Source organism: Strix aluco, chromosome 4 (assembly GCF_031877795.1).
Source record: "Strix aluco isolate bStrAlu1 chromosome 4, bStrAlu1.hap1, whole genome shotgun sequence".
Lineage (NCBI taxonomy): Eukaryota > Metazoa > Chordata > Aves > Strigiformes > Strigidae > Strix > Strix aluco.
In genome coordinates, this window is record NC_133934.1 from 65,965,699 (window position 1) to 65,992,611 (window position 26,913).

Sequence of the window (26,913 nt, forward strand, 5' to 3'; positions counted from 1 at the left end):
TATCTTTGGCTGCTTCTGTTTCTGTTTACAGACCTGAGATGGTGTTATTTTGTGGAGAAAAAGGTGTGCAGCACTGAGGAAGACGAGTAGACATGGGCAGGGTTTCAGGAAGCACTGCCCCACCTCGTTGCCCGGTCATCCATACGATGGGGAAGGACAGGCACTTTTTAGAAGTGGAAGTGCAACTCCACGATCTGCAGTCGCTGCTACAGAAACGACTGGCCTGAGGAAAACTAACCCTGAACAATGGACTCCAGGAGCTGCGTACCTGCATTTCTTTTCAAGTTTCAAGAGAAAGACTAAACTTAGCACACGCTTTTAGGAGTATGTTTCCTAGCCTGTGGCTTCCCCCTTAATCTAAAATTTGCTTGAGGTGGTCCAAAGCCATTGTTCCCATTGCCTGTGCAGGCCAGCACATGAGTAGTCACTGGACAAAAGTAGTAGGCATCCTGGTTTTGAAACTACACTAATGGTCGCAATAACTGTCCAGGTGAGAGACTGGCTCATTACTGCTTCCCACCATCACTGCCTGAGCCCTCAGCCCTCCCACAGGCTGCTGCCCTCAGAGCACAGAGCAGAGCATGGCTGAAGTGGGACAGAGGAACATGTGCCATCATTAAAGACCTTCTGCCCAGGAGAAACCCCCTTCTCAATCCTTCTACGGAATGATGCTGGATGGCTACTACATCCCTCACCTCCCAAAGATCTGAAGGAAGAGAAAGCCTTGGGAAGAAGTGAAGTGAGAAGAGGCATCCATGAAGAAGAGAGAAATCAGAGAGGGTTTCCGAGGAAAATAAAAGCACCAGGCCTGGACAGAGAAGCCAAGCTGGGAGTCACGGGAAGATGAGGAAGAAGGTGGTTGTGAGCAGCACACTGGGCCTCTGCATGGGTCCTGAGCCAGGATGGGTTGGGTGACACAGTGAACCCCCTCCAGATGCTCACCGCAGGGGGTCTGTGTTAACTGTTCCCCTCCTGACGAGGCTCCAAGCACTCTGTTAGCCTCAGTACAAATACCAAGCAAGAGAAGGGTGTATGTTTCTATCTGTATCCATACCAAACCCAACTACTACTTTGAAGTACAATCATATCTACCCTCAATGAATTTCTGTAATTTGTAAACAGCAACACAGCTATGTGTGTGGAAATTGAGGGTAAGGGCATTTTTTAAAAAATGGTCAACAAGCAGGCAGGTAGCAATAATTGCCTGTCTTCATCCTTTACTCTGACAGCACACAGAAATTCTGCCCTCCAAATACCTGTAAAACCCCACCACCAAAAGGAAGCTAACATGGTTGGTAGTTACTGTGTAGCTAAAAGAACTCTCATGTTTCCACCATCAATTAAACATCTATTGCTTTATAATCAAGTTACTGCAGCCAATGTTTTACCCTGCCAACTCTGTCCTCTATTGAGTTAATATCTTTCTGTCAGAGAGAGATTTTAAGAACCTCACACTGAAGTTTAAGTAAATGAACTGCTAATGTCTGGAGTACATACATATATATCACTCTGCCTGATCTATTGAAAAATCATTGTAGCCCCATGGCAAAGAAATCCACTTCAGCAGAGCTACCTAAAACACACAGCAGCTCACACTGCAGTCTGGCTCCACAAGCTCTCAGAAGCCTCAAAGCACACACTGACTGGTGGTTTTAATATTTATGAACTAGAATACCTTAAACGCACAAGAAAAAAATAACATGTATGGTAATTTCCCAACAGAACCTTTGAAACTTTAAACTGATGCTGCCAACTGTTCACTACTTGATAACATATCCCTTGGAAGAACAAGCACATGATAAAATGCTCGGACGCACGAGTTTTAGGGACACACTCAGCAAAACCTGTCACAGAAATCTGGTGCTTGTTAATGGAGAGCTTCTCTGTAACAAGACTTTGCTGAGCCAAGGATTGTCTGTCGGGGGAAAAAACCACTTCAGTGTCTTCCCTTAATGGGTACAGGACCCACTGCTGCAGAGGTGCACCCAAGCAGGGTCAAGGCTGCTGTCAGGAGGAGAAGAAAGGTGAGATGCCCAGTGGTGGAGGAGGATGCTGCTCCTCAGCCCCCCTTTTCTAGGCAGCATGTTGAGGATTTTTCCCCCAAGCACCTCTAAGAGACACAAAATGACCCCCTCTGTCAGGCTGCTAAAGCAAGACTCATCAAAACAGCCTTTGCCACACTCACGGGAAGCTTTTCTCTCATGACCAGTCTGTCCTCTGATCTTCCTGAGAGAGTTGTGTTCAAAAGCAAAAAAAAAGAGCAAACCCTAAGAAACCTGCTGATGCTTTGAAACAGGGTTTTGGGGTTTTTCCCCCTTAACTTTTGGACTAAGATACAATGTGGTGCTATGGCATCAGCAAGGCCCCATGTGCTGCTGAGCTGTGTGTGGCACAAGGATAAAAGCATAAAGATGTCTACCTCTTTTGTTGAAGAGGTAGAGACACCTCCTGGGAAAAGGAACCAAACCAGCTGGCAGGCTTGCTCTGATCAGCTGCTTATCCCCAAAGGCTCAGGTTGCCTTTGTTAAGGATGGTGAAGGAGAACAGAAGATCAAAATCATTGCTGGAAAGGGACAGATTCTTCTGAAGTGCACCCATGTACAGAGAGATGACAGTATATGAAGAACTCACGCATTTCAGCAAATATTTTGTAGCAAAAGAAATTCAACTAGGTCACCAAAATTTCCTTCTGATCACTCTAGTAATCTGATTTTCTTACCCATCCAGATTATTCCAACATGTCCTTCCCATCATGCCTTTCTAGCCTTATTTCTCTGTACTCTCATGATCTTTGACTGCTCCTTTCTCCCAGTAACATAAGCCTGAGATGTTATCTCAGCTTTTTTAAGGTTGGGGTGCTTTTTCCAGTGTTCTTTCACTCTCTTCCTACATCTCTGCCTTCTTCAGTAACAGTGACAACAGCTATGCTAGAAACACGACAAAGGGAGCTGGTGAAGCCACCATGAGCGTACACCAGTGCAATTGCACTGCTCATCTTCAAGTTTTCTCATAATTAAGATCTAGATTTTAGTCTATTTGAAAACCAACACAACTTGATTTTTTACTTTAAAAAAATTACCTATCTCAAAGCAAAACAATGTAGTTATTTACTATATTGGATCATTTTTTAAAAAAATAAGTATTCAGTAGAATTTCCTATCAATTTTTGCTGCCTGATGAATACGAAAAGCACATGGGAATATACATATTTTTTGTCATATTTGGAGTTTAATTCTTCGTTCATGGCAAGCCCACTCTTAATTGTGGCTATAAACATGTATGCATGGCCTCTCCTGCCTCCTCCAACACCATTACACCTGAACTGCCAAGTGTTACACCCAACATAGTGTCACCTAAGGCAGCCTGTCACTGCAGAGTGGAAATAAGCTTTGTCCATTTCATCTAGAGAGCTACCCCAGTTCCTGCATCAGGACACGCATAGGACCATCTTCTGACTTGAAAAGGGAGACCATAGAGAGCAAGACATTCTGCTCCTGATGCCTTGGGTCTTTCTGAGGGCTGTCTGCTCACTGCACAATCGATGTGAAATCCTCAGTCTGGGAGCAGCACCGGAGGAGCCCACAGAAAGTGAATCCACCAGCAAGGAAAGCAGCATTGGGACTCCAGTCACAATATAAGCAGTGCTTCTAAAAACGCAGCAAAGCATCTATCTGTTGTGTTACTGAACAGTGGTGCTCAAAACTGCAGGAAAGCGAGCTTAGAAGACAACTTATAAAGCTGTATTTATTAATTTCCAGTAATCCTTCCCAGGGCATACAAATGGTATCTGAGGTGCAACTCTGTGCTTAGCACCATTAAACCAGAGTGTCAGAAGAAATCTACTGACCAGCATCATTCTCATCAGCCATGTGCAAGGCTTACTCTCATTTATATGTCTTCTCCCAAAGTGTAGCTATAGCTTCATGCTAAAAATAGTTCCTTACAGACTGAAGATTATTCTTCTCATCTCTCCACCTATGTACTGTAATGGTACCACAGCAGACATGAGCAGGCTCACAGGGCTCTGCAACATTCATCCACTAGCTGACAAAATATTAACTAAGCCCAACTATGGAGAAAAGTCATCAACTGCTTCTGATTTGATAACGGGACAACACTGCAGCAGCAGCAGCTGAGTTTTAAAAATCAGCTTCTCCTGGCTCTTTTCTGGTATCTTTCTGGCACTGGAAATCTCTTTAGCCTGGCACCGGATTGCCTTTCTGCTAGGTTATTAAATTATAGCTCAAGCAAGCCTGCTGCAGTAGCACTGCTCTTACCCCCAGCCTTCTTCATAGCACCAGCAAAGCTCCTGCGGCCTTGGCCCCATTGGTGGGGAGCACAACTGCTCCCATCTTAGATGTACCCCTCTGCCTTAGCACTCAGGCTGTGTCTTTGCAGCCAGGGAGGAATTTCCGGGCATTCTCAGATCCAAGATGGCTTTTGTTTCTAACTTCAGCTGTGGCAGAATTCATGTGAAGTCGAAGGCTTTTGAAAAATCCTGCCCTTAGTTCGTTTCCAACCCGCCACCCCCCACCCTCAATGATCTTTGGAGATACTCTGTGTTTGTCTGGCTGAGGGTGAATGGCAAGGGAGGATGTACTGCCAGAAACACCAATGGGGGGTAACACTAAACTGGGCTATGAACCCGTAACAAGCTTTGCCAGGCAACTCAAAGAAGTAGAAAAATGGAAAAAGTCTCATGAAAAGGCATGAATTATTGATTCAGCAGGAAGAAAACTGCTGAAACAATCCTACTCTTGCATGTTTCAGTCAGGATTACCACCAGAGAAAATATTAAATAAGCATCAAGGAGCTCTGTGGAGGAAGCCTGTAGAAATGCTACCAGTTCTCCTATGAATAGTGTGTTGCAGGAAACTGGAGATAAAAGATATCAGGAAGGTGGCAAATCCCCAATAAATGTTCAACTTTGCCAAACACATTAGTTGCGCGCTGACGTGTGTTGCTGAACAAGCACAATGTTGGCCCAAACCCTGGTGCCTTTCTGAACCAGAACCGACATGCAGGATCTCAAGTCAAAACACCATGACTAATTTTGTAGAGCTATCATTATAGTGATTTTTGCTCCAAATGAGTTTTACAGCACCACTCACCACTTTCTTAAATCATTTATCAGATAGATGATGGGAAGGGTGCAGTCAGCACTTACAACCCATTTTGAACTATTCCCCAAAGAAGCTTCAAAGGATTTGAGTCCTCAGCAGCACCTGAGAGCAGGGAGGGAGGCAGGGAGGGAGGCAGGGAGGGAGGGAGGGCCATGCAGCTGGAAGCACTATATTCACTTTTCCTGTACTCTGCTAAATTGAGCATTGTCCCAACCCAACCACTAATGTTATGTTAAAGGTCACAGATTTCCAATGCTATACCTGCAAAAAGGTATGGCAACCTGAAAAATCACTATGTCCCTAAATGTATTTTAACATTCTGTTACCATCAGCATCACTTAAGCTTTATCGGAAATGAAGGCAATTCCTAAGTACACACAGCTTTTATTGCATCTGCTCATTTGCTCTTGGGCACAATACTGTGCTATAGACCTGTCTGCCTTGCCCTCGCATGGATGCTGCCTCCCCTGCCAGCTCCCAACCACTGCCATTTCCAGACTGAAATGCAGATGTAAAGGAAAGGCAAGAGGCCAGGTCACAGGCCTGGGAAGCAAGAAGGAGCAACCACAGCCACCAGGGCCAAGAGAGCACCTGGGTAAGTTATGTGCCCTGGACCTCCTGGCAAGATACCAAAAAAAACAAGTCAGACTGATTTTTCCTAAATCACTCAAATATTTTGTAAAGGATGGAAAGCTTCTTCCTTTCTTTTGGGAGCATCTAGCACAACCAAGAGTATAGCTGCCCAACAACCAAGAGCAAGAGAAGATGAAAAGGAACACGTGGCTGAACAAGCGCATGGCTCCTGCCTGTGACCCCTGGCACACTCTGTGAAGTAGTTTGCAGGCTTGTCCAGGGCAAGAGAATACCCAAGGCAAGTGGAAACTCCATTAAATGAGTCATTAGCTGAAGCATCAGAATCACAAAGCTAACCAAAAACCCATGATACAGCACTAAAATTATAACTAGAAAAGCCCTTCAGCTAGTCACATTGCTGTAACGATGCTCCAGGGTTTGCAGAAGAGCCTGTAAGGAACATGCAGGCACTGATCTTTGGAAGAATCGGTTTGCCCTTACGTGTCATAGTCGTATTTGATCACCTCTAGCCTAAGGAAGAGTTACCAAACAAAAACCTCTGGCTGCATGAGCTGGAGTTCAGGTAAAACACACCACCCGTACAGGAACAGCCTCCTTTGAAATTGAGGTTACAAGCCTACGAAAGCTTGAAATCAGTTGCTCTTCGGGGACAGAGCTCTGCAGCGTGCCATGGGGCAGCAATCACTACCTTGGCTTTTGCACAGGACACCACAGTGCACCAAGCACAATCATCAATGCCTGTTGGCTTTGGCTACTCACCTGATTAGCATTGCTTGGATTTAAATGCCAGATGCATGGGGAGAGCAGTCCCGACTAATTGAGATGGGGGACAGCTAGCCCATTCGTATGCCATCTTACATCTATTTTACACAAGCTTTTGCTTTTGTCCTAAGTGAAAGGAGGGATGGGACAAAAGAAAACCTATCAATGAAGTGTGAGGCCATAACCTGTCTGAGCTTTTTTGCTATGGGTAGAGTAGCTGCCTTAATGGGATATCACCACTGTCCTCGCTTGATAGTATCTGCCGAGTCTGCAGCAGGGAAGCCCCCACATGCAAAACGAAAAATAAAACAAAAATGTTATTCAGGGCTAATGCCATTACATAGATAGCAAATAATCCCCATCTCATCTTTATAATACTAATAAAACAAAATCAGAAAGAAAGGGCCATGCACTGACTTCACCTAAGGAAGCTATAAACAGATACTAACTTTATAAGCCGCCTTCCTCCAGCCATGCAGGGTCTGAAGTGCAAACCTGAATTCCCCTTCCCATTAGCAGCATTTAGTTGCTATTGTCAGTGGAACTGAGCGACCAAAGCAAACACCACTGGCATGAGAAACAGAGAATGCTATCTATTTGGCAAATATCAAAAATATAGTTTCCAGGCTTTTGCTTAAAAGCCCGGGAAGACAGCTTTTGGCAGTTCCACTCTGGGAAAGCAAAGCTACCAGGGCTATCCTATCCTGTGGGGAAAACGTTCCACCCTTCCTCTTCTTTTTTATGCCCTTCATCATTTTACAAGTCTTGCTCCTCCTCCCCAAGCCACACTTCTGCAGGCTGAAGACCCCTAGATTATATTTAGCATCTCCAACAGAGAGTCCATTCCAACCAGCTCTTTTTCACTCTACCAAATACCATTTCTAAGTTCACTATAGTCAACAACCTCCAGCATTGCACTATTAAAACCAGCCAGTGCTTGATGTGGGGATGACAAGGAGGGGAGCAAGCCACATGAAGGTTAGGGTAGGATTTAGCTGCAGGTTCCAGCTCCTGCTTAGCTCACCATGCAGCAAAACTCAAATCCACTAAATACAGCTCTTTCCCCCTCAAAGTATGGCAAAACCTGAGCACTCAGAATAAACACTGATCACACAGATCACAAGCCTAACTGCATAAGCGGTGCTTTGTGTAACTAAAAGAAGGCTTAACGGTCCCTGATCACAGGGAAAAAGGGATCCAGTTCCTCAAATTCCTGTTATATCAAAGCCAAGTGCAGGACAGGGGATCTTCCTGCCTGGGAGGCAGCACCAGGCTGCCCGAGAGCATGAACAAAGGCTGGGGGAAGAGGCCATTTAAAAATTCACTCTACCTTCTGTTTACTCTGCATAGGGGTATGTGGACTCACCTCCTCACAGCATCATATTTCATCATGGTGTTCCACACTTGAGCACAGATGTATAGAGCTTTTGTACTTAAGAAAAGTTAATTCCCCCAGGAATTTGAATCTGACTCTGTCTCTGTTTTTCTGTATCCGTTCACATATACGTTTAAGATTACCTTCCCATAAACTATCCCATGAACGCTCACCTCAAGTGATACCTTCAATGCTCTGTGTTTTGTCTATGCCATTACCCAGGAATGCTTTAGAGGTGCGCTGCTGATACACTGCAGGGAGAAACAATGCAAGCAAAACTGCTCTCTGCATCAAGAAAAAAGGCCAAAGTAAACAAAATTCCAGTTAACTGAACTTCCTAGAGACTCTTCCTTTCCTTCAGAAAGGTGGCAGTGATCTGTAGTGGAAGACAGTCATTTTCATTTGAGCTCCATGGAGTGAAAGTAGGTCATCCAGGCTGACAGACCTGAAAATGAGGAATGTCCGCTTGTGACTCTGGAGATAAGGAGACGTTCAAACAGGAAAAGCAGTGAAACATTCCCACCATTAGCCACTGGACTTCATTCCAAACAGGGGGGTCCCATCAGCGCCCTCCCCATCCATTGGTCCCCCCAGGAAAGGCAGGAGGGTTTCTGTTAACAAGGCCAATGTCTTTTTTTAACTTTAGAGCTGGCTTTGGCACAGATTCCCTGTTGATATGGAAACACCAGTTTGAATAAACAGTGCACACACCACAACAAATAAGAAGGGTTTTGTGCCTCTTTCTGACTGACGATATTCATTCAGAGCCGGTTTTTGTCCCATACAGAAGCCCTTCAACAGTGGAGATAATGCCAGGTCAGTAAACTCTCCTTATATCAACATATATTAATTTTCTATATACTATTGCATCAGCTCAGTAATAACAGGTCCCTGATAAAACAGATTTTCTTTAAATGTCCCTTGTATTTTACATCTTGAGCATTAAAGGAGTCCTAGTCATTCAGCCATTCGGAGTTGCCAAGGACATTTTAGCGGAGCATGACCAAAGGATTTCTCACGGGAAGAAGGACAGAAGCAGGAACTTCCCCAGCTTCCTATGGTCCACTTGCACTACAGCAACAAAGGGGCTGATAAAGGCTGTACTTGACTCTTCTCAATCACTTTCATTCACAGATAAAGCTGAAAAATCAATCTAAAATATTTTCAAATTATTAAGACTACACGAATCAAGATCTAATTTAACAATCCCAGTTCTAACACCATAAATGACAAACTGTCCCCTGGGCATTGCAAAGAGGATTAAAACCTCATCCTCCAAAAGGCTGCTTGAACAGAGACGGGATGTGACTGCAGGCTCAGTGCTGTTTGAGATGTCTTGCGTGGGATAGGCAGAGTGAAACTCCAAGGTACATTGTCAAAGGAGAGCTCAGCCCAAACACAGCTTAAGCAATACTAAGTAGAAGCAACGTCACTAATATTTCCACAGATTAATCATGTGGGGACACTTTTATAAACATTCACCTGAAGTACCTGTGACTCAGATACTGCAACTACAATCCAGAGTGTGGCAGTGTAGTTTGAAATGGGCTAGAAAGCTGAAAACCGCACAGAAAATCGTATCTTGATGTGCACTAAAAATAAGAGAAAATGGAAAAGTAACACTAGCAAAACACCCAGGCAGCACCAGGCAAGCAGCCATTGTTATCTGTACCAGCAGAGGAATGGATGCAGAGCCAGGAGATCAGAAGCACAAAGCTAACCTTCCAGATGTAGGCATAATCCACACACGGAAGTTTTGACAGTGTAGCCATATCAGTTGGCTGTGTGGAAAAAACCCCTAATCTCTTGGTGTACACAGCTCATACCAGCAAAAGGATCACTCCTCATCAGCACGTCACCCAATTAGGTGGTTCCAGTTGGTACAGGCTGTAAGTCTGCCCTGCGGACCTGCCAGCACAGCATAATTGCACTGGCAATTCCTTTCACCTGCAGATAAGCGTTTAAGAAAAAGAAAAGCAGACAGGAGCATGGGATACCACCAGCAAAGAGTGAAGTTTGGGATGACCCTGTGCAGGCCTTCACCTAACCCCAGCAGACTGAACTGCTGCTGCTGACCAGCCCTTTACCCCCACACCGCTGTTCTGGGCACCCTTCTTGACAAAAGCCTACTTGCAAGCTGGCAGGAGTCCAGACAAGCAATCCAAACTAGGAAGTGGCTGAGAGACAGAAATATATCAGAAAAGCTTATCTGCATTAAATATATAGGAGTTGTATATGTCCCTGCCCATGGCAGGGGAGTTGGAACTACATGATCTTTAAGGTCCCTTCCAACCCAAACATTTTATGATTCTGTGTATAACTTGGCTAAGATGCACCTAAACCAGCAGAAGTGTTAGATCTTTTCTAACTCTATCTGGTTGAACAATCTACATGTACATATACACATACATCCCTCTCATCTTCTTCAGGTTTGTTGGACAGCCCACCAGAAGCACCTGATTTTTCTAGACCTATCTCTGCTGTGGACCAGATTAGGTAAACCATAAGTTGGTCTTTTTTGACAGCTCAAGAAACCTTCATTAGGTCTTTCAGTTTGGTGTTATTCAATACGGTATTAGAGAAAAACCTGAGCAAACAGCTCAGCCTTCAAGAGCTGGAGGAATTCTCCTGCCATGAGAAGTCCTGGTCTCTCAGACACTTCTCTGGTACCACTGATGCATCTGGCAAAAAAGATCTCAGAGCCCTGGAGAGAGTAGGAAGCCTGGATGCTGATCTATTAATTGGAAAACAGAAAAGAAAAATAAATTCTCCAAAAGTGCCACTGCCTCTGCTTCTCTATCTTGCTTCAAATGACCAGTACATTAATTGCAGCCAACACCTCATAAAGTAAGACAAATGAAGGCAAATCACTTCTCCGCACTGCTACCTCAGAAGCGCTATTCTGCCAACACAAATACAATGGAAGGGAACGCACCTCCTCTTCCCCAATTATCCTTATAAAGTGCCAAAATGTCAAACAAGCCCAAAGCAAAAACATGATAAACAGCAAAACCAAAACTTCGTGGCCTTTATTGAAGCTATTTATTATCAGGGTGGTTTGAGTCAAGGCCCTGGCACCTTTTGCAAGACCCTCACAGGATGCTGAACCAGTCTCTTTTGCAATCTCAGTGTAATACAGGACAATGACTCAAGCTGTCATTCTCACGGCAGAGGAGCTGGTTCATGCAAATTACCTGATTTCAATATTCATAAATAATACACTCTTAACCACACATAGCTGTTGGGGTGCTCAGCACTGCTGACAGATATGAGAGAAGCAGGAGGAACAAATCAAAAGCCTTTTGTTTAAGCTTCGGGGCAAGCTTCCCACACCGGCTGGAGGCAGAAAGGGAAGGCTTCCTTTGGAGCTCCCCTTTTTGTTTTTCAGTTGTTACACCTCTTGCAAGACAGAATGTTTATTGAGCGTGGCAGTGAAAATGGAAATAAAAGCTTTCTTTCCCCTCCTCACTTCTTCCCCTGCAAACCTTCACCTCTTGTAGACGTCATTAAATATCCTGTTATGGCTTTTTATGAGCTCAGCTGGGAACCTGACGAGCAAAATAACACTTTGGTGATCATCAGCAGATCCCAGTGCCCCGAAATAACAACATAAGAGTAAATCAAGGTTGAAGGTCTCTCAGAGAAAATACATATGCTCAATCTGCAAGCAATTCTGGCTCACTGCTGCCTGCAGATGCTTTCTACAATTTGTTCTATGCTGATGAACACTGTGCCGACAGCACAGCCACTTCGGCAAAGCTTTAGTGTCCACACACTGTGTTGCCACTGACTGTAAGAGACTCAGCACTACCAAAATCAACAATAAACTGCCATTCCATTAATTTCCCTTTCCACAGACCACCAGTTGTGACAACCAGCCTACCAAGAGTCCCCGCTATATGTGGTTGGGGTAGGGGAGCACTGTGTTTTGTCTGTCGCAGGCACATGAGATGCAAATCAATATTATTGATGCAACTTTTGTGATGAGTAATCTGCAGTTAAAGATTTTCTGAAAACTCTGCATTTTGGTAATTGGCCCTTCCTCTTGTTTCAGCTTTACAATCATTTGCTTTCCATAAATTAAAGGGGAAAAAGAAGAAGATGACATTTTTAATTTAGCAGACATCCCGACCTTACAAGTAACCCAGGACTTTATCACTTTCAGATTTCTGCATCATTTTATGGTTTCACACAGTCTTATTCTGATGGCAAAATTTATTTCATCCAGTCTCAAACATCAGGAAGAGAATGACACAAAGCCAATGAACATGTTCTAACTCTACCATTTTCCATGAAGCAACCTCTCCTTTGCTAAAGCTGCTAATCTAACTGCTTATCACACATCCATAAACACTTTATGGCAGAGGGGAAAGAGAGAATAAAGAAACAGACATTTAAGTTATGCAAGATTTGTTTGGGGTTTTTTAGCAAATAGCAGTACACTGAAATTGCTTTCAGAGGAGAACAGTAAAAATTAGTGCAATGATCTTAATATTATCAAAGAACAAACCAACCACATAAGTCCTAAATACTGCAGCAGGTTGGCTGCAGCACTGGGTTGGTACCTCCAGCCCGAGCTCCAAGCTGCCAGCCCTTGTGCTGCCATCCCATCAGGCAGGGCTGGGAGGAGATCACAGAAGTGTTTGGGTTGGAAGGAACCTTAAAGATCACCTAGTTCCAATTCCCCTGCCATGGGCAGGGACACGTTCCACTACACCAGGCTGCTCAAAGCCCCATCCAACCTGGCCTGGAACACTTCCAGGGAGGAGGCATCTACCACTTCTCTGGGCAACCTGTGCCAGTGTCTCACCACCCTTACAGTCAAGAATTTCTTCCCCATATCTAATCTAAATCTACCCTCTTTTAGTTTAAAACCCTCATTCTATCCCTACACCCCCAATAAAGAGTCCCTCCCCATTTTTCCTGCAGGCCCCCTTTAAGTACTGGAAGGCCGCTATAAGGTCTCCCCAGAGCCTTCTCTTCTCCAGGCTGAACAACCCCAACTCTCTCAGCCTGTCCTCATAAGGGAGGTGCTCCAGCCCCCATTCATCTTCGTGGCCTCCTCTAGACCTGCCCAATCAGGTTCATGTCCTCCTTCTGTTGGGGGCCTCAGAGCTGGACACAGGACTGCAGGTGGGGTCTCATGAGAGTGGAGTAGAGGGGGAGAATCCCCTCCCTTGACCTGCTGCCACACTTCTCTTGATGCAGCCCAGGACATGGTTGGCTTTCTGGGCTGCGAGCACACATTGCTGGCTCACAGTCACTTTTCCATCCACCAATACCCTCAAGTCCTTCTCCGCAGGGCTGCTCTCAATGCACTCATGGCCCAGCCTGTATTTGTGCTGGAATTGCCTCGACCCACATTCAGGACCTTGCACCTGAGCTTGTTGAACTTCATGAGGTTTGCACAATCCCACCTCTCAAGCCTATCAAGGTCCTTCTGGATGGCATCCCTTCCCTCCAGCGTGTTGACCACACCACACAGCTTGGTGCAGCCAGGAAACATGCTGAGGGTGCGTTCAATCCCACTGTCCATGTCGCCGACAAAGATGTTAAACAGATCCAGACAAAAGTTATATATAAAATATAAATATTAAAAATATATTTTAAAAACAATATGCTGTCATAAAATTACTAGTGCCAGGGCCGGGCATATGTAGAGAGCAAGGCCAATGAGAACCTTCTGGAAAACTCCCATCCATGAGTACAGCCTGTGTGTCTCTGCTCCTTCCTTGCCTTTTAGCCAGCGAGTCTCTTACCCTTTTCCTCTAGCTGATGGCTCTGTGCCCTGACAGTGAGGGGAATGGGCAGCATTTCTTTGGTTGGTTCTTTGGAAAGTGACAGAGTGTCCTCTGTCCTCTCCTGAATCCAGCCTTTTTCAAGAGGGATCCTAAGTTCATTTTCTCTGTGAAAGAGCTTAATAGTTACTCGGTAAGAAGATTAACTCTAAAAAGTGTATTAAGAAGGCAAAGAGTATGAGAAAAACAAAGCAGAAGCAAGATCAAAGTAAATCCAAAGTCAGCATAAAACCATCCCTTCTGTAAGGATAGAGGAACCAACCTCACAGCACTTAATACAGGTAAATCTGAGTGCTATCTATGATTTTAATAAAACTGTATCTCTTGTTATTATCACTGGCTGTACTCGTGTCAGTGTGTCTTGGGATCCTGCAAATATTGTCCCTTATCCTCAGTGCTGTCAGTCCTTCAACTCAGCTTTGCAATCTGTGAGAAAGCCACTGAGCTGAACGGGACATCTAACCAGGCTCACCATCTGTGTAGCGAAGCAAAGCCCAGCTCCTCGTTATACAGAGGTTTCAGTCAGGGGAAAGTTGAGAGTTCTTGTCTTCTCTCACTCCTCTTGCTTCCTTACTGTTCCTCTGTCCCTGGAGGAGGTCAATCCAACTGTGACCACCTCCATCATGCATTTGCCTTTGAACACTGGCATCTTTCCCAATTTCTCTGCAGGGCAGGAGAAAAGAGGCCCTTGCAAATCCTGGGGAGGGCATTCTCCAGGAAGATTCTCTGACAGATCTTCAGCAAAACCGTAAGCATGCCCAGTGCTCCCTAGTACACTCCCCTGTCGTGCCCTCAGCCAGATCCCAAGCAATATGAACACCTCTCCGCCCTGCTGGGACAGAAGCACCCACCTCACCCAGGTGCTGCCACGGCACAGATGTATGAAAGCATAAATGCATCTGTCCTAGCTTAAGCCTGTTTCAGAGCTGTCTATGTTAGCAGGGCTTCTTCTGCAGGTAGTGAGGCAACCAGCCCCCCTGAAACCTGAATTGACTCTGCAATTGCAGCTCTCTGCAGGGACCGAAAAATAAACTCAGGAGACCAGGCTCAACAACAGGCACCTCAAAGAAGTGCCTATGTTTGGAGGGATCAATCTGGGCTTTTGCCTTTGTAGTTGAGGTCCCAGCTGCTTACTGCCTCCTTAACTGAATTATCTAAAAAACCAACCACAACCCAAGCTTGACCTCGCTCAAGCACTGCTGCCACTGACAGGCCAGCTCCACAAGGAGAGAGAAGTGGCCAAGTGTATTAGGTAACACACCAACACATGCCACTCTTCTGCAAAGAGCTTCCTCTGCCTAGAACATCCTCTTCTGACCTTCTCCAGGCTTGTTTTGATGCCTCTACCCTCAGAGGCCATCCCTGGAAACCACCAGTTGTTGTGAACATGGAATTGAATGAAAAAATTCAGTACTCACTAGTGGTCAGGCAAATGCAGTATGCCAAGAGATCTCCTCCTCGTTTGGCTCCATGGAGAATGATACCAAATGAAGAATTATCAGTGTCATACAATGGGAGACACCAGTTTTCAACTTGGACCTTATAACATCCAGGGGAAGGGAGCAGGGAAGCCACAGATGGATGCTCAGGACCTGCCTCTTTTTCCAAAAGTATGCAAGGGAACTGTTGCTTAGCAGAGACAGAGCATCTCAGGATGGAGAAAGTTAAATATCACTGGAGTTGGAGGCTGGTAGTTGGGTAAGACGACTTTCCCAGGTAGGTTGAAAGTACTGGAAGGTATGGCTGCTTCAAAATGTTACAGCTGCTTCCAGCTAGATGAGTGTGCAGGAGAAGAGCTGTCCTCAGGTACAGTCCTGTGTCCCTCTTCATGTTGTCATGTGGGTGACAATCACAAAACCTGCCCTGCCAAGCTAAAAAAGGGAGGGCTTGAAGCCATACTGCAACTATAAAGCACTGGCCACCAGCACTGTTCCATGAAGAGAAAGAGATAGAGACAGAAAGAAAAAGAAGGGTAAAATCTTCTGATGAGTACATTTCAGAGTTTGAAGAGAGAGCATCCTGAACCCCTAATTTTACTTAGGTGTCTTTCTGCTCAGTAAGAACCTACTGAAACACAGATTAAAGTAGTATTCTGGCTATAATATTGCTACACTGTTAATTCCAGCATTCCAATTAGCATTAAAGGTTGCAGGGCTGGAAATTAAGGATGTAGCTAGGCAGGAAAGTTACTGAAGGTAAACAGAAGTTTGTTCAAAGCCTTTCTTTCTTTAAAACACAGGCACACAATACTCTCCTTTATCTTTGCAAAAATAGTGATCGATGAAAAAGCTTAGGACCCAGTCCTGCTTCAAGCAACTGTTATAAATTGACTTCAACCTGTCGCAGTTCTTATACACACACAAATAAATAAAAATTGGAATAGCCTGTTCCTCCAGCAGACTTGTACCCCACTATATGGCCTCATTAACTGTCAAGCTTCCAGACGGGATACCAAAATAATGAAAGCCAGTCACTCTGCCGTCAAAGCAAGAAAATCTGTTCTCTTTCCAGCTCCTGCTGTCGTAACATGATGGATTATTCCCTGGTCTAAGTTCTGCTCCAGAAAGTTGCCAGCCATCACCGCAATTTCACAAACTTTATCAAGACTGGAGCTTCAGTCAATCAGTAACGAAAATTAAGATCTAAGGTGATTTCTCAGGCCAGCTTCGAAAGGCATACAGTACAAGGGTTCCATTGTGCAAAGTTCATCAGCAGGACACAGGCTAATTAACTAAGCCGCTTTTTGGAACTACTTAGTTTTCAAGCAATGGTTTTCACTACAAACAGTCAGGCATTATCTACATTGAAAGCTAAAAACTTTGGAGCGCGCTTCCAAACTGGACTGATTAACGGATTTCACTATTAGTACTACCAAAACATCAATTTTTACACACAATTCTACACAAAAAGTCTATTATCTGTATGTGTCCAGAGACATTTCAGCAGGAGGGGCAACTGAGACTATTTGTACTACTGAGATCTACGAAGCCTGCTGCAACATTCAGACCCAGTTTTCTGCTAGCCTATCTACAAGACCCCAATTATAAGTCATTAAAAATATAAAACATAGCAGTCTTCCCAATGAAAAAAAGCTATTTTACAATCCTACTTTCTCCCCAGGTGTGGCTGCATATATGAAAGGGAACAGTTATTTTGCAGAACCAACCAACCAATATAAATCTATGCTACAACTCTGAATGACACTGAAGTCAAGGCAAAACACATTGCTCCCCTTCTTTTTCCATGAAAGTATATTTATTTTTTGAATATTTAAGTACTCTGAACTCACTTTTCTACAGTGGTTCTGTTGCTGTGTCCCTTTAAGGCAGAGCTGCACTTACAGAAGATTGCAACCAGCCATCACTTGAAGGACTAGAGTCATTCTCAGTTGGCCAGCATTACTGCATTACCCAAATAATTTTCCAAAGTAACTCTCATTTGCATTCAGAATAACCATGGGACTAGAGAACGCTGAAAGACATGAAAAAAAAAAAAAGATTCTCCGAAAGAAACAGTCATGCTTTGGAGAATAACCCACTTTTTCAACCAAGACAAAGGTTTTTTGAAATTTGCACAGAGACCTTATTCAGACAACAGTTTTCTAAGAGTTGAAATAAACTCACTCTTACCCCTCAGACTCTTCAACTCTCAAAAAGGATGAGAACACACACAAAGACAGTCCATATGAGATACCACAAACATTACCCTTGTCTAAGAAAACGGTCATATTCGTGGAGATTTGGTGCTAAAGGCCAATTTTAACTTTGTTATTCATCTCCATTTTGGAGTTGTTCTTTCATGATTACCTGCTAGCACTGCTGCCTTTCTGAAGCGTTGCAGTTGCACAGGGTGAGGTAGCATCTTCTATTCCACCAGTTGCCACAACCGGGACATATTCCCCTCAATGCTCCTGATCTACCCCATGGCCCTCATGAACACATGCCCTGGAGTGCTGCAGGACCTTATCTCCTGCACAGACCTTTGCTGTAACCCCTGAAGACCCTCTTCTCAGCAGGAAGAGGTTCCAAAACACATCAATATCTGGGTATTTTCCCTCCTTTCTCATGGGTATCAGCAAGATGCCACATACGTGGTGTCACTTGGTTCAGGCCTTGAAAGAGTTTACCGTGCTGTTTTCAAGGGCTGGTGCTTAAAAAGTGGAGAATCCAGTCATAGGACTTGGAAATACTCTACTCACCTTGTTCACCCTCCTCTTCTGCTTCAGTTTTACAGTACCAAGTCTCTTTCCCCAACATACAGCTCCATACACATCACCAAGTGAAGTCTGAATCTGAAGCTTACCTGATCTTTCTCAGGCTTGTCAGAGATGTCATTCAGACTGGTGGAAGTCAGGTTTCTGTGAGTCATGGCTGGGCTGCCTGTAAGAACAATGTCAACACCAATTAAAGCACCGGTTTTGATCCAGTCAGCAGAACACAGAGGCTCAGGCTACAGCAACACCTTTCCTTGCACAGTGGAAGTTGATGTGGGGAATTTAAGACCCTGACAGGCTGCATTCTGTGACTTTACATGGCACGTGGGATATTAAGATGCTAATGCTTCTTCATCTCTGACCCTCAGCATTCTCATGGCTCTTAGGACAGCAAAAGAGTCTAAGGACTTTCCATAATTCCTGCCTGTGGGAGAAAAAGCAAGCAAAGCAGCAACAAGCTGCTGACACTGATGCTGCTGGGTCACCCAGGACCCAGTCACAAACCCAGCCCTCAACAGAGCTGGGACCCTCATGGTCACTCCGACCTGCAGACCCCTCGCCTTAGCTCTCCTACATAGGTGGCATCTGCCCTACGCTCCTCAGTATCCCAGGCTTTGGTACACAGCTCACACAGCGAGGGAGGTTGGCAGTCTTAGTCCTTCGAAATGGCCAATAATAAAAATCTACCTTTCTTCAAGTAAGCTCATGAACAACTCATGAACTCAACTAAGCTCATGAACCTTAAGCATTTTAACTGATTAAAACAACTTGCGCACCACATTGATAGGCTGAAAGTCACCAACTCCTAACACCAGATACCCAAGAGAGATGAAGTAAACCCCCTGGGAAAACAAGCTGAAGCAGTTCACCTTCATTTATTTTTCAAAGACTGACTGCTTGTCTGTAAACCTGATATGCTGGCATTTGAGCACTGCAAAACAGCTAGTAAGGGGGTGCTTGCTCCCTTATGGACTACTTACCCTACTTACTCTCGTGTTCTCAGAGACTAGCAAAACAGATGGAAATAGTTCTCAAGAACTTGGAAAAAAGCCCCATGATTTCAGAATTCAGTTCTACAATCTCACTAAAAGCATTTGTAGTTAAAACTGAAGAAACCCAGAAATAATCATAATTGTGAAAGAAGAAAAATCTTTTTTTAAAAAAAAGACTTCTGGGATGGATAGACTTTCATAAACCACGGAGGTCTGTATGCATTTTTTTTAATTATTCTGAAATTTTCTCATCCCTTATCACCCACGCTCACAGGAACCAGATGCACCGCCACAGGAGCTGCTATCACAGAGTTTCTGACCATGAACATAAGTGGAAAGACAGAAAACACTCAAAAAGAAATGGCACTGAGGCATTTCCCAACTTAGGCTATGTTTCAAGACAGTATTGATTAACCTTATGCTTCGATATTCATACCAAAATGAAAGTCCCAGTGCAAACAAGCTCCATAATAAATCAGCATACCAAGAAAAAAAAAAAAATTTAAAATGGAGTGGGAAGAAAAAGATCTGGACTCCCAGAGCTGGGTTTTCTTTACAACACAGTCAACGTATATGGAGATAGACTTAAAGCTTTCTTTCTTATGAGCCACTTGGAATGACAATATACCTGCTGTGTGTTACTGCCACGTCCAGGAACGTCAGCAAAAGCCAAGCACAATTACATATATTAGATATTATACAAGGGGGATCCCCCAGCTTTTCCTCTTCCTGCTGTTACTGTGAGCCAGATTTAAGACCCCACCTATCTCTACAAAGTTTTTACAAATATGTTTATTCATAGAGCGAGAAATGCCACTTGGAAGACTGGATTAAACTAATATATTAGTAACCATTCTCCTAAATAATTATTAGCGAGCCAGACTTAGAAATGTCTACAAATCTTGATTGAACTTTTCATACGAATCTGTAGGTAGGAGATAAACACATAAACAAAACAGGAAAAAAGTGATGAACTCGCTCACATATGTTGTGTCTGTTACATGGTGTAGACATTACTTCGTTCGTAACACCTTCTGTGATATGAATATTTAATAAATAGTTTGATTTGATAAAAAGCAAAGCTGGACAAAAAAGACCAAAATAAACCCAAGTTATTGTAATCCTGAAGCCCATTACTGAAACCCAAAGGTCCCTTTTCTTGTATGGTGCAATTAATTCTCTTTTAAATGTTGCACAGACCTGCAAATTCTGGGAAATAGTTGATGAGTGTATAGTGTACCCATAAATTACAATGAAAGATTAACGTTCGATGCAGAGATACACATGGCTGCTTTGCAAACCTGAGCCAATGATACCAAATAAAGAATCGTGGAAGCACTTTCTTTAAAATGTGAAGCTTGTTCAACACTGATAATTGGTGTCATGAAGCTCAGTGAGTCAAAGCAAAATTTCTATGAGTTTCTATCACTTGTGTGCTACCAAGTGAGATAAATTAAACAAGAAAGCCTTTAGCAGAGTTAAACAGATCTGGAGAAGTTCAAAGAGCTGCAGAGATGGGAATACTGGTGGGCTGCTCTCAGAGCTGGGTATCCCACGCTGCCCACCGCCATTCCATGGGTTTGGAAGAGCTGCTGTTCTGCTGTGGAAGGTGAGATCTCTGAGTTCTGGCATGGCTAATGACTCCACTGAGAAGGACCTAAGGATGGCTTCCAAAAAGCTCTGAGCAAGGGTAGAAAATACTAATGATTTTAATGCTGTTTCAGTGCATTTTATTCAGAAGAGCTGCACTGTGGCTGTAGAGAAAGGCATCTGGCTGAAGGTATCCCTTCATTTTCTGCAGACTGCTTTGGTGGTTTTATAAATTTCTAGGTCCAGTTCTGGAGTAAACAGACTAAAATCAGGGCCCACAGCTTTCACAGCTGATATTTTTCCAGATTACAACATTTGTTAGCGTTGGTTATTAGGTGTCCAAGGCTGAATTTTTCTTAGGAGATAATTACACTTCTTTCTAAGGGAAGCAGCTAATGACTTTATCACCTCTTGCTAGCAGCCTATTTCTCCCAACATAATCAACACAACCACATCAAACTCACAGCAGCTCTTCTCAAGGCATCCCATATTTATTCCAGACCTGGACAGACCCACGTGCCAAAACACTTGTCTGCCTTTTCCAGTTTTACCCCTTGATTTAATGAATACCACACTTCCCTACAAACATGACCTTGGCTATACTCTAAAACCATCACAGCTACAGCAGCACCACCACTACAAGACTGAACACGGACAAGCACATGAAGCCTAGAAGTGAGGGACATCAGACAAAACCCTGTACAACAAGAAGCACAAACTTCCAGGCAGAGGGCTCTGAGAAAACTCCTTTTGTCACAGTTAAGAGTGCTTTGGATGAGGAATGTCCCCTCCCGCCCATAAACCCCTTGCTGGCAATTCAGCGCTGCTCTGTATTTTCTCTAAAGAAACTGCTTGTGTGATAGCACTACTACTTCACTCAGTGGCACAGCTCCTACCAGGAAAGAGGAGATGAGCCCAAGAAGAAAGTAAGCCTGCACCTGCACTCGTTTCTGAGAGTTATCCCCACAAACAGCTGTAAGCACGTTAGCCATAGCTCCAACTTCTTGGCACAACACACAGACCTTATTCACTCTCTTTTTCCATCATCAGACTGGCCTTGCATTAAGCGATCTGAGCACCAAAACTTTACAACACACTCTTTGTTCTTTGGAGGTAAAAAGCATCTCACAACCCCAATTTAAATAGGGCTCTCACAGGCTAAAATGATTCGTATCTCCATCTCCTTGCAAGAAATTTTACACTTCATGCTGACAGGCAAAACCTCCTGAGCATGTAATATGACTATTCTCCCCTAAAGTTTGGTGTCTGTGCGTATCATCTTTTGAAGATGCCTTACAAGGTCCTCAAGTTCAGACTAGTCCCACTCAGTACTGACTTTGACTACCTCTAAAACACAGACTGGAAACCACCAGCTTTGCTGACCTAAGGAACTTGACAGTATCCCAGCCTGCATTTATAAGTTTTCCCCAAATCCCTTACCTTGACTGCCAAGCAAAGTCACTAACAGAAAAACGCTGCTAGAAATGCAAGACACAACATGTGCAGTGTTGGCTCAAAAGCCATTTGGCTTTGTGGACACTGTGGCCTAAATCTGTACAGCCTAAATCCCTTCTGACTCAGGTTCCTAATGGTTGTGCACCTCTGAAGACCCAAATCCAGGAAGGACATGTCCAATACTAATTTTTTTATGTTTGTATAACAAGCCTGCTCCTAAGAGCAACTCTCTGCAGCAGACTCACCCGTGACACAAGGTAATCTCAGTCTCTGCAGTAAACCTAGCAATACTGCTTCTGAGAAAGACATAAGAGAGGGGAAAAAAAACCAACCTCGAAAACTTGGGGATCCTTAGGTGAGCAGCTTCTTTGAATTGAGAAGAAATATGGGAGCAGAAGGAAGCAATAAGCCTCTCAGCCTACAGGCTCTCGGACCCCTGAACAAACCAGCCGAGTAAAAAGTTTCTGCTGCTGAGACCTCAACCAAAGACTTCAGCACACAATGTTCACCCTTAAATGCAGTTTGCTAACTAAAGATAATTTCCTGATTCAGGCCTAATTTACATTACTGTCTCTCTGGCAAAGGCAATGTGAGCCTCTCCTTGGCTGCGCTCAGTCAAGTGCAACAAGTAAGGCAGGCAGTCCAAACCCCTCCATGTTATTATCTCATTCTACTAATAGGCTCAATAGCCATCTTTCACGAGGAATATCCTGCAATCCAGATTTCTGTAGATTTCTATGGCCTATAAAGAATGTCTCTGTGCCATCAGTGCAATAAGCTGTGCCTTCCTAGGGGAACAGCATGCTCCTCTGTGATCAGCAAGGCTCCTGGTCAGTAATGTTTTACAGAATCACAGAATCAACTAGGTTGGAAAGGACCTTGAAGATCATCTAGTCCAACCATTAACCTAACACTGCCAGTTCCCATCTACACCATATCTCTCAGCACTATATCGACCCTACTCTTAAACACCTCCAGGGATGGGGACTCCACCACCTCCCTGGGCAATCCATTCCACTGCCTAATAACCCGTTCTGTAAAGAAATACTTCCTGACATCTAGTCTAAAAGGATAATCAGAGAGAAGCAGGGCCTGAGAGAAGTTCAGCTCATCACTGAGAGAGAAAGTTGGTGGGGCCTGCTAGCTGTGTGACAAAGGGAGCCTATTTTTCTATTTAATTTATATGGAAATTAAAATATTTAAGCTCATTGCATTTATAATACTGCACTGGTGGCAAAATCCACGAAGCCCTTTTAACAGTTAAAGGATACTTCAACAGATGGAAAGAAATGTTACTAGATGGCTTAGGAGGGAGACCACTGCCTGAAGGGGAGTGCAGGCTGACCTACCTGTTTTATCCCAGACGAAGGAAAAAGCAAACCAGAGTGAAATAGAGCAGCGGGAGGGGATAGTGGGGGTAACATGGACAGCCAGAGCAGCAGCCATTCCACAAGGAACACATTTGCAGTCTTCCCACTGTTAAGGCAGCAGAAAGCATTAGGAGACGGGCTGGTGCGAGTTACCCGTTCCTCTTCCTCTAATGTCCCCCAACCCACCCACCCCTGCCCCTGCCCAGGACTTACTGAGCCATCCCACGCTGGGGCTGCGCTGCACTCGGATTTCATCATCCAGCGTGCGAGTTGCTAGACATGGCACGGAGCTCTCGAGTGGGCTGCGTGCTTGTACGGTGCAAGCAGGAGACAATAGCAGCAGCAAAGAGGAGGGAGAGAGCAAAGTTGAAAAGTCAAAGAAAAAAAAAAAGGCAAGAAAGAAATGCTCAAGCAATTGCACAAGCAAGCCAGGTAGGAGACAGAGTGTTTGAACAGTCGCAGTTACACACAAGTGCACCTTTCTGCATAGTTTGGTGCTCAAAGTGGTAAGCCCCCTCATTTGGAGCACAACATCTCCTCCGTAGCTCCACCTTTCAATGTTCAGTCAGCAGGTCTGGAGCCAGTTTGCCATCCCTGCTGTCTAAAATTCAGATATCTTAGAAGTGGGTTTCAAGCAACTGAGTAAGGCAGCCACAGTGCTGGCAGTGCTGAGCAGGCCCAAGCTGCAGTGTGGTCAGTAAGAACAGCAGACACACAGCGCTTTCAAAAAAAAAAAAAAAAAAAAAATCAAGTCATGTCCCTGTAGAAGCCAACTTTGAGCATCCTGACCATGTATGCACTCAGGCACACCAATTCGGGCTTGGAAATGCATACCTTAAGTCTGCAGTGCTTCAAATAATGCAAACAGCTGAATACATTGATGGGGTTTTTCCAAGCATTCCTTGAAAAATATCTCATTTCTGACTTAAACTTCTCTCCTCCTGTGCTGGTATTATTCAGCTGACGCCATCATTCAACTCTCTAAAAGGACTGAGGATGCAGTTTGTATGAAAAACATTTAATTGAATAAAGCTGAAATCTAACGTAGAATAAAAACTTTCAGAGGAGAAAAGTTTCCATCTGTTGCTAGCTAGCCTTCTCTCAATGCATCAGCTGATGTGTTGCAGGCAGCCTAACAGTTATTTTAACTCAACGGTTTCCAAACTACACCGTCAGCCCAGCAAAAATAAATAATGTTCATGAGGTGTTTGGGCAGCACAGACACCATCTGCATGGTGATGGGTAGCATGCCATTATTTACGGTGGTTAAACACTCACGCTTAAACACATCACAGTTTTCTACAGCCTCTGCCAGCTTGGTTTTAGTATGATTGGACCACTTCAACACTTCGCCGAAGGCTCTCACAGGCATTAAATTATATAAATGCTGGCAGGCAGGAAGCTTTTAAACAAAAATGTCAAAAATGCATAGCAAATGTACCACCAAAGCACTGCTAAACAGTGGTTAGACAGTCCTCAGGCACCTGCATAAGGAACGGTGACCGCGGTTCTCATTTTATACAGCCGCAAACCCACGGCAGACCTGCGTTACAACCCAACGGCAAGGACTGCTGGAGAGCTGCTAGCATATATATACGTTATTAATTGCAGGGCTTCACGTCAAGTGCTGTACCCTGTGCCAGGAAAGGACACAAAGAGCTCTTAGAAAGCCAGTCAACAAAACAAGACACAAAAAAAAAAAAATCTGTCAAAAAAACCCTGCAGGAGTTCAATTGAAATGTAAAATCAAAACGTCCTTGTTGAACCCTTCTTACAGCTCAACCTTCCACCAATAAAAGAAACAAAAAGGGCGGTGTCTTTGTAAGGTAACTTTGAGTAATTAGTTGATATATCTTTGTCTGCTCAGCTTTTTCATAATCATCTTCTTCCTGCTGAATGGACAGCAAAGGAGTGCTCTGATTTATCCTCCTCCACCCCATGTCACACAAGAAACTACCAACTTTTGCCCAATTTCTTTCCCAAGAGCAAAAGGATTTCTGAGAAAACATCCTCCACAAGCATGATGCAAATATTAATCTTCATGATGCAGCAATGAATAAAAGGCATGCAGTGCACACCTCTGCCGCTCAAAAGTTCCATGTTTCAGTCAATCTGATTGCTACTGAGTCTTAACTTCAAAACGAGCAGTGAAATGAAAGAAGGAGGTCGAGCAAAAATACACTCATTTTCACCGGCAAAGTCTTAGCAACTTCTGCTTATTTACCTTTTTCCTGCTTTATGCATAAAGAATATCTTAAGACACATGCAGAAGTATTAATTATGATTAAACATAAAACCACAACGGGAGTTTATACAAGCTTATCATGAAGTTAAGAAAATTTTAGAGCCCCTAAGACTTAGTTATTCAAGCACTCTGAAATCAGTGAGATATGGCACCTCACTATCTTTGAGAACCATGGCCCAGGGGATATTCCCAGATTTCAGATCTAACAAATACTCTTGAAGAAATCTGTCATTATTTAATTTGGGTTTTAAGACTAAGGAAAATCATGGGCAGAATCCATGCTAATGACATTATGCTGAAGTATTTCCTAAATAAGTGTTTCTGAAAGTAATTTAACATAATTAGGTACCTATCAAAATCAATTCAATCCAAATCAATTGTGATTGTCCAGTAAAAGTTGCATATTTTTTAACATAACCTACAGCAGAGTCTGGTTCAGCTTCAGTAGCGATTGCTTCATTAATAACCCTTAATGAACACACAATAACTGTGTCCATTAAACAAGCAGGGTGCTTTGTAATTTACATCAGTGTATTTTACGGGTAATCTAGAGATGAGGAGTTCCCCCTCCTAACAGCAACAGTAAACGTCAGTTGAGCAGAAAGCCAAGCTGCTTCTGAAATAGACCAGCCTGTAAACCTCTTGTGCAGAGGTGAGAAGCAAGCAATGCACAGAGGGGCTGCTGTTCACAGGCACCTGGCGGCAGCACGAATACTGGATGAAAGCTGGACTGATGCTGAAATGAAAGGTAGACACTGAAAGGAAATACCTACCTGGAAAGAAACTCTAGGGAAATTCATGAATGCTTGGGGCTGATGGCATTTGCATTATTGCAATTAGCCATGTTGAGAGACAGCTGCACTCCTGTTAGCCTCATTAAATTTTTATCTGTCTAAAGGACAAATTCTGCCATTAGAAGCACATGAGAAGCACTCATTGAATTCCAGGGAGTGTGGTATAACTTGATCAAATACGTTCTGGAGTTACTTTTTCATTAAAGTGTAAATAATAAATAACGGTAACAACTATTCATGAAGTATTTCCCTTTGTATGTAAGTCTTTCTCTCTCCTTAAGTCTCAAAGCCTTGAAGTGTCACAGAACATAATGCATTATATATTCTCGTAACACATAAACATCCCAGGTGGGAAAACAGAGGCAAAACAACATGAAAGGAGTAGCTGAAGGTCAGCCAGCAGGCTACACAGAGCCAGGAAAGAATTTCTTGAGAATCAGTCCAACTGAGACAGGAGCTGCACAGCCCTTTTGAACAAGAAACAGAAATGAATGAAAAACAAAATCACCTAGGATTTGAGTAAAGGATGCCTTTAGCCATGAAAAATAAGCAGGGGCTGGAGAGAGAACTTAGATGACCGCCCTTTGTCAGCATCATCCTTC

At 43.8% G+C, this 26,913-nt stretch overlaps 1 protein-coding gene across 5 annotated transcripts in view; it reads right to left on the bottom strand.

Annotated features, from left to right (window-relative positions):
* The window catches only part of SLC4A4 (solute carrier family 4 member 4), a 235,811-nt gene that overhangs the window by 57,856 nt on the left and 151,042 nt on the right, over nucleotides 1–26,913 (bottom strand). For 3 of the 5 annotated variants that reach the window (XM_074823379.1, XM_074823380.1, XM_074823378.1), the window contains exons 7-8: nucleotides 23,486–23,581; nucleotides 17,955–18,031 (exon numbers count right to left, since the gene is read on the bottom strand). In XM_074823379.1, coding sequence (XP_074679480.1) covers nucleotides 17,955–18,031; nucleotides 23,486–23,581 — 173 coding nt within the window. The remainder of the gene's footprint in view (nucleotides 1–17,954; nucleotides 18,032–23,485; nucleotides 23,582–26,913) is intronic. The other 2 variants (XM_074823383.1, XM_074823381.1) reach the window with 1 other exon arrangement.